At 39.5% G+C, this 7,870-nt stretch overlaps 1 protein-coding gene across 4 annotated transcripts; it reads right to left on the bottom strand.

Moving 5' to 3' along the window:
• Positions 1–365: 365 nt before the first annotated feature.
• On the bottom strand, positions 366–7,571 carry LOC107951365 (uncharacterized). Of its 4 annotated transcripts, none has more exons than XM_041085206.1 (4): positions 7,111–7,571; positions 5,941–6,349; positions 4,071–5,238; positions 366–3,691 (listed from the first exon to the last, which is right to left on the bottom strand). In XM_041085206.1, exons 2-4 carry the CDS (start codon positions 6,138–6,140, stop codon positions 707–709), a joined length of 4,353 nt encoding a protein of 1,450 aa, XP_040941140.1. In that variant the 5' UTR covers positions 6,141–6,349; positions 7,111–7,571; the 3' UTR covers positions 366–706. The 4 variants fall into 4 exon arrangements, with proteins under 4 accessions (XP_040941140.1, XP_040941142.1, XP_040941141.1 ...); XM_041085208.1 differs by having other exon boundaries at positions 6,686–7,273; XM_041085207.1 differs by having other exon boundaries at positions 5,941–6,908; positions 7,111–7,272.
• Between the last annotated feature and the right edge of the window lie 299 nt (positions 7,572–7,870).

Genomic DNA, 7,870 nt, shown 5'->3' with positions numbered 1-7,870 from the left:
AACTACCACTGATTGCCTCGTACTCGCACACGTGCAGATTCTCACACCGCCATGCAATCATCCTCACTTTTAAAATTCCTCAGCTGCCAAGTATCCATAAATTCACACACAAATGCTGTTTGTGTGGCTATACACGTAACATATTCTCACATTCAATGATCCCAAAGTTCAGAGTTCTAATATTTCATCACGTTACATTACATTCCTTGGTTTAATTTCAATAAATGAAAGTACTAACATATTTCTTCAAAATAAACATTGAAAACTCATGATCCCTGCACCATTCATCAGTGAAATTGTCAAGCCATTTGAAAATGTCGAGACAATAACAAAAATAAATAGACGTCAGAAAAACAAGATTAAAATGGTTATAGTAACACTTCTTATCAGGCTTTATTTCAAGGATAGCTTATACATTATCTAGTCTTTGGGGTAACTTTCTAATTGTCTAAGCAGAAGCCTCAAAAAACTACAAAAAAGTTTGTGAAATTAAAAATAAATACAAACTCAGATCTCAATTGCTAAACTTGCACCGAATCTATTAACTCCCAACACCAATTATTTTAGCTTTTGCAAATCAATTTGAAGCCCCATAATTTGTCAGTATGTAGTCAAGGAGACGCTCAAGATACAGTACAAGTTTTGATATGGAACCCGCTGATGCACAGCACAGTCCATCTAACAATTCCCATACCCCGCAAAGCTGCTAAGACAAACTCGGAGAATAAGAAACTGCAGGTCTGAGATGGCCCCTCGAGGGTGATACAGCCATAAGAGAAGCCCGCTGCGGCACCCCAGAACCTTCTGAAGAGCAATCCCATCTAACAGGAACAGTATTGCCTCGACCCGAAGGGATTGCATTGAAGTTCTTATTTTGTACCATGTTTGGGTCACCTACTAAAGCTCCTTCAGAATGATAACGAGAAAATGGATTCCTGCGCCTTATGCTATGATTAGGAACTAATGGCATTGAAATGCCAGCAGGTATTAGCGGGCTTTCCCTCAAGCCTTCGAAATGTTTGGCAATGTCGGCAAACTTTGTTGTTTCACTTTCCGGCTCATCATCAATGATAATTACTTGTTTACTGGAAACAGCAGAATCACCATTCCTATGTCGGCCGTCTAGAGTTGCAACTTTCTCCATATCATATGTTGCTGCTGGAACTGGCTTGTTCTTCAGTCTGTTCAGTTGAGCTGGCAAATTATAGTCACATTCATATTTGTAGAACTCCATGGAGTTTGTCAAACCACGGTCCATACGCTCATCAAAAAACATCCCAGCTGGAAATTGAGGTGGTGTTCCAAGATTTGCATGGTTCCTATAGCCATTTGTAAATTGGACATCAAAAGATTGCCCCACCAAATCTTTTGGATGCTGATCAAAGATTAACGAACTCTGAGACATCGTGTGATGGAATGGCATCCCAGCTTGATTCCCCATATTGCTAGGAGAGATTCCAGAAGGAGTTGGAAACTTAGGAGTAGGATGATCACTCTGGGCAAATGACTGAGCCTGACCAACTGGCACAGATTTGTCTTCCTCCTTGTTAACCACCATTAAGTTCTTTCCCATCAGCCTCAGAACGGGATTAGAAGATGACGGAGTAGCAGAATCACGATCATTGGATGCAGAAAGCTTGACACTAGCATCAGGGAATCCATTAAAAGGAATGGGATCTGCAGGCAGTTTCATGACAGGTAGAACCATTTGCTCAGATCCTAAACTCGCACTACTGCTCCTAGAAGTTGTTTCTGGTCTTGCATCCAAATTATCGGGACTGATATTTTGATTGGCAGCAATTTGCATTCCCGTGGCAGGGACCAGCATTGAACCCATTGTCCGTTGCCTTAGTAGTTGTGATTCCTGATAATTTAGAGCAAAACCCTGAGATGATCTATCTTTTCTTTGGCAACAGCATGGCTGTTCGTCATTTTTAAAAATCAAAGGTCTCTTTCCAAAAGATATTCTATGTACTCTAAGCTTCTCTCCTTCCAAAGTTCTATCCAGTCCAGCGCTTGAATGGGGAAATGCAGCACCATTTTCAGCTAAAGGTTCAGATTTGGTAGTAGAGTAGCCAGACCTATAATTTTCTAGCACTGCAGGAGCATCAACAAATGCTAACGGTTCCGCATACTTCAAATCTGACTTGGCTTCCACAGAATTAGAGATAGTAGATACTGCAGATATTGGTGAATCTGATGAGTCCCCATCAACCAAATCAAGCTGATCTTGAGAGGATTGAATTCGGCTGGTGGTCAATGATGAATTCCCTTGAAAATCATCAGAACCCATGTCCCTAGGGCTAGGCAAAAACGATCCTGGAGGACCAGGAATAGGTATTGGATCTACCTCCGGAAAAGAGTTCACTTGTGCTGCGTCAGAATCCAATTCTCCTCCCATATTAGCTGTTTGCCCAATTATACCATCGCTAACTTCAGCACAAAACCTGTGTGGTTTACCAACAAGACTTGGCTCAGTAAGGTTAGCCAGTTCTTCACCCCCACATAGAGGCCTGCTGTAATCTTCATTAGTCTGTAAAGAATTGGACCTATTCATGGAAAGATTACTCAGTTCGTTAAACTTGGTTTCTACTGGCTGACTCAAACTAGTGACTGTCTCCTCAATAGATTCCAAACCATCAACTCTATCCAGAATATTCTCACTACCTCTTGCAGAAGAATCTGTGTTCTCCATCTCATCATTATCATAATAACGAGGTTCTGAATGTAAACTCTTCAAAGCCATGTATTCCTCCCTGGAAACACTTTTTCTTCCTCTTTGTTCCCCAGATTGGGCTCCTTGGATGCTGCTTCCACCAAATGACATTTCTTTAGTAATCTCTTTCCTTCCACATTGATTTTTAGCACCATCATGCACCAAGTCACATTCTTGATCAGACTCAGGACCCCAGGATTCTTCCTCATCTATTTCTTCCATAAAATGAAGTTGGCTCTCCATTGTTAAATGATTCTTAACCAAATTAGACCCAGATTTAACCATAGAAGGCCTGCTGCTAGCAGACGGCAAATTTTTCTTTGGTGAGGATCTGAAGCATTTGAATGCAAAAGATTGATCACTGATAGGTGTTGTAGCAGTGACAGGACTATTTGGATTACTATTTGCATCGATATCAATCACCTTTTTGCTCAATGAAGATGAAGAATTTCCACCAGAGTTCATAGATCTCACCATATGATGCCTATCTAGATGGGGATGGTCTTTGCTCAACTGATTCGCATTTTGCTTAAGTGGCCTTAGCTCCACCTTGTTACGGATTCTGGCTCCAGACAAGGAGCTCCTTACTCTCTTTCTTCCCAAAGAATGCTCCATCTCAACCATATCTGAAGGGGCTTCATAAACTGGCTTCTCTGTCTTCTCACTTTTCTCAGGAGAAGAAATTGGATTTTTAGATAAATTTTTTAACCTACGAACACAATTTCTCTCCACAACAGGATCACCTTGATGTGGTTGGTCACTTGGAACCTGCAAGTCCAGGGTAACATACCGTTTGCAATTCGATGGTTGAAGTCTGTCTTGATTATCAGGCTTCCTTGAAAGACCAGCTTGTTTAGAGCACACCCTTTCCCTAAAGTTTCTAGAATCACTTGATTTAACTTGCCTTGGCACATGCGATCCCTCATTCTTGCAACTTTCAGATACTCCACAGCACCCTTCTTGGCCTCCAACTATCTGTTGAAAAACAGTATAGCAACTATATTGATTACAAATGATAAATTCCTCGATAACAAAATTCACACAAGGATGAGAAGTTAAATTTGTTTAGGTCAAGAAAACATTTATATTTTAAACCCTATTTATTTTTGCAGCATGTAGATACCATGGTCACTGCAGAGCTTATAATCACAAACTACAAAAAGAAGATGGAGACGGTTCAACAGCTAAAGGCATATAAGGTTGTTTTTTTTTTCAATTCAAAATTACATAAGTTTTCAAGGCATTTAGAAAGATAAACCAATCAGCTAGGCAACAACAAATACAGGCAGTAAAGTTCTTCAAAAGTAGCTACGAAGAAGCACATATAGATATAGAGAAAACAACAAGAACATACCATAGAAGAACGGGTCTTATGTGAAAAAAGTTTTCGGCTTTGAGGAGCAAGTTTAAGATACTTGTTATGTTTCAAGGAATGTCGCCTTTTCTTTTTGGTTGAAAGGAATTTGCTTCCTTTACTCCCTTTAAAAGCTTTGTTTGGTCCAGGATCATCTCCAACTTTTGACACTAGTGGAGCATCATTAGGCTTGGATAAAATACGAATTTTTGTACCATTGGCATCAAAATAAACAGCACCTACATCACCAGTATCCTTGGGAATAGTAGAGGAAATCTTTTGCTTTTTCCCTTCATCAGATATCTCAAGTTTCCCAGAATCCTGTCTAGGTATGTTAGATGCAGTGGCCCAGCTTGTACCATTCCTCCTATCAAGTTCTTCCAAAGTGCATGGCTTGGCAGTAGCATATACATCCACCATCAGTCTTGTCTTCCTTGGCTTAATTCTATGGCGGGTAAGCTTAGAATCCACTGTCCACTTGGGAGTCGATTCGTCAGAAAGACATTGGTCGATGTGAGCATTCAAGGTGGTATTGGAAGAGGACGAGAAAGTTTTACAAACAGGGCAAACTTTAGAAGCCATGGATTCAGATAACATGGTACAATTCGAAGTAATATCTTCAGTCGAGCTACGATCAGAATGGGCACCAAATTTCACAATTAACCTGCACTTCTTGCCTGATGGTCGAGTTGTGTTTTCAGTCTTCCGGATCTTACCAGTAGCTTGAACTTCAGCTGATGCTTCCACTGATGTATCGGTTTCTAATGGTAAGCTGGACTGCTTGTTAATGAGAACCGAGTCTATGTCAGATTGAGAAACACTAGCTGTTGTAGAGGGTAAACCACTTCCATGTTCTCCGGATCTGCAGGAGCTATTGTCTATGCAAGTACCTGCTAGGTTATGGTTTGAGTGAGCATCATTGGATGACTCTAGTACCACATGATCGTTTGACCCAGATGGCTCTTCACCGGATTTCCTTATATTTTGCTTCTCAAATGGATTGGTTTCAACCACACATCTCTCTATGGATAGGTTTCTTACAGTATCAAGAGGCTGAAATGGTGGCAATGGATCCTTCAAGCCATGCTTCAAACAAAGTTGCAAATTCTTGGGAGAAAATGGCCAATTCTTCTTGATATCCTTGCCCCGAGCAGTGAACACATAATCTCTACAGTACAAGAATTTCTCTGTTGTCAGTAAATGAGATAAATACGTGAAAAAAATTATATGCTAAAAGGGACAATAGATAAAAGAAGCGAAAACTTAACACCAAAGAGCTACTTAGGGGGTTGAAATCTAGAAGACTCTGATATTGTATGCTAAGTCAGGAAGGAGGGGGACACATGGACCATAACAATACTCAAAAAGAGAGAAGAAACGACCAAGCAAAACAAAACCCAAGATTCATTGATCTATTAAACTGAATTACCCAGCAAAGGAGAGAGAGGAAAAATGAAAAAAGTACTCCCTCTCTGCATGAAATGGTAAAGAGTGGGACAAGTACCCAGGTAGCAGCTAAGAGAAGCAAGAACTTCCCAGAAGTTTGCTCCCCAAGAAAATAAAATCCCATGTCCAAAGTGACGTGAAATCAAAAAAATTAAGACCAAAAGTAACCCCCACCCCCCTTCCCCAAGACCAAAATAGAGACAAGATTTGAGGTGTGTCAATAGTTAGGTTCCCATGTAAAAACTGAGTCACCAGATAATATACAAACTCTGGATCTGACCCAACAGAAGTCTTAAGATGAGATCAAAGATAAGCTGTGAGAGTCCATGGGGATAAAAAGCATCAGGGTTACTATTCATTCTTAAGCTGAAGAGAAAGGTAGATGGAAAGAAAGGAAATCAAAATCACATCAAAACTAGATTACCTTATGGAGAATTTAGGGAGTGGGGTTTGATGATGATGACGATGATGATGATTATCAAGAGACGGCTTCTTTAGCAGATCTACCTCAGGCAAGGGAAGCTTATGAGGAGGCCTCTGAATCTCATCACCACCACTTTTCAGCTGTACTATAACTTGGCAGGGACATGGGGGATCTGGTGGAGGGTTTTCAATGGATAACATCTGATGAAAAGCTTCTCTCTTCTTGTGCTGTTTTGACAACAGTCACAAGCCACACTTATACTGCTTCTTTCTCCAGCAGTAGAGCCCCTTATCTTCAGCATAACAACACTTCACCCCCTCTGATCTCTTCCCTCTTGGACTGTATCCTATTTCTTTCTAGTTGTATCCCTGATAACCTCAAAACCTCATTATCTTCATTCATTTATAGCCTGCAATAAAAGAGAAGCCAAGAAGATGATGAAGACAAGGCAATGAAAGAACGTTATTTTATGTGAAAGGGATGGAGTGTAGTTGAAGCATGTGCGTTTTGGTTCATCAAGGAAACCAAAGAACATAACCCGCAAGTAAAGATGTTGCTCAACCAAAGCCTAAAGTGTCCATGGGAAGCGTTATTTTATGTGAGCGAACCCAGAGAATAGCAAAGTACTCCTCTTTCAGACTTTGTGCCAACACCATCCACTACCAAACTCTCAACAAATGATCAAATCCCATAAAAAGAAAAGGGTTAACCATAATTAATCACATAATAAAGGCAAGAGTTATACATATAAATGGGAAATTTTGAAGCTGAGAACGAGCCAACCAAGCTTCATGAAACCGATATATGTAGTCAAGAGTTGAGAGAAATCAAAGAAAAGGAAAAACCCAAATCTGAAATATATAGTAGAACAGATCCCAGAAAGGAAATCTAGTATATACATCCCATGGACTAGATTCTCCTTCTTCTTCACCTTGGGGTTCAGAAAAAGCGAGAAAGGAACTCAGAAGCTGAGGGGGAAAAAAAGAGGAGACGGTGAAATCATATGTACATATATTTAGTAAGTGAATTAGTTTTTGAAGGAAAGTTGATGAGTGAAAAAAAAGAAAGGAAGCAGGAAAAGAAAGATGGGTGGGTTTGGTTTGGTTTGAAACAAGATCAGGCAGAATAGATGTAGAAGAACAGAAGAGAAGATTAGAGCATAGAAGTTACCTTTGAGAATTTGATTGAAGTGAGGCTGTAGTTTTGGGGAGGAGAGTTTTTGTTTGGGAAGAAAGAAAGAGAGATGAGAAAGTGAAGGAAAGATCAGAGCCACCCACTCACACATCAAAAGGGGCATCAGGTTCCCCTTCTTTTCTTTCCACTCCCACCCTTAAATTAAAATTAAATATTAAAAAAAAAAAAAAGCAAACAAAGTCTGCAGTAGCATTCCATTCTATTCAAACAGTAACACTATAAAAAAACAAAGAGGAGGGAGAGAGATTTTTTTTAAAAATACATTTATTTCAAAAAGAAAATCTAATGGTAAACAAACCCAACCCTTCATTTTTCCCCTTGTGTTTATTATATATTTATTGTAGATATTTTGTTTTTGGTTTATCAATAATAATACTTTCCCATTTCCGTGGTTGAAATGTGGGTTTTAAATTCAATCACTTAAATATTTTTGTGCTTCTGCAAATTCCAAACACAAGAGTTTGATAGATTATTAGATTAGAAAGTCGTCGAAAATCGAAACCCATGTTGCCCCTCTCCCACTAGCCGACAAAATTCCCCTGTTTTTGTCTTTACAATCACCATTATTAATTAAAAATACATGATATGGATGATTCACCATCCATTTCCTGTATCCATCCTTTCCACCCTTTAAATAAAATATCAAAATTTTCACCGTTTTTCATGATTTTGGAGGGTAGGATTGGTGTTTAACTGTTAAGGGGAAAACGATAACTTTTAAATCATCATTGATTCA

Source organism: Gossypium hirsutum, chromosome A13 (assembly GCF_007990345.1).
Source record: "Gossypium hirsutum isolate 1008001.06 chromosome A13, Gossypium_hirsutum_v2.1, whole genome shotgun sequence".
Taxonomy (NCBI): domain Eukaryota; kingdom Viridiplantae; phylum Streptophyta; class Magnoliopsida; order Malvales; family Malvaceae; genus Gossypium; species Gossypium hirsutum.
The sequence above is the reverse complement of the archived record's forward strand: the minus strand, read 5'-3'. Positions and strand labels throughout refer to the sequence as shown.

Excerpts from the sequence above, each read along its gene's own strand:
- LOC107951365 (XM_041085206.1), bottom strand. The coding sequence starts at position 6,140 with ATGTTATCCATTGAAAACCCTCCACCAGATCCCCCATGTCCCTGCCAA. Across the intron at positions 5,239-5,940 it reads CTCCCTAAATTCTCCATAAG|AGATTATGTGTTCACTGCTC; the intron begins GTAATCTAGTTT and ends CTTGTACTGTAG. Across the intron at positions 3,692-4,070 it reads ATAAGACCCGTTCTTCTATG|ATAGTTGGAGGCCAAGAAGG; the intron begins GTATGTTCTTGT and ends GTTTTTCAACAG.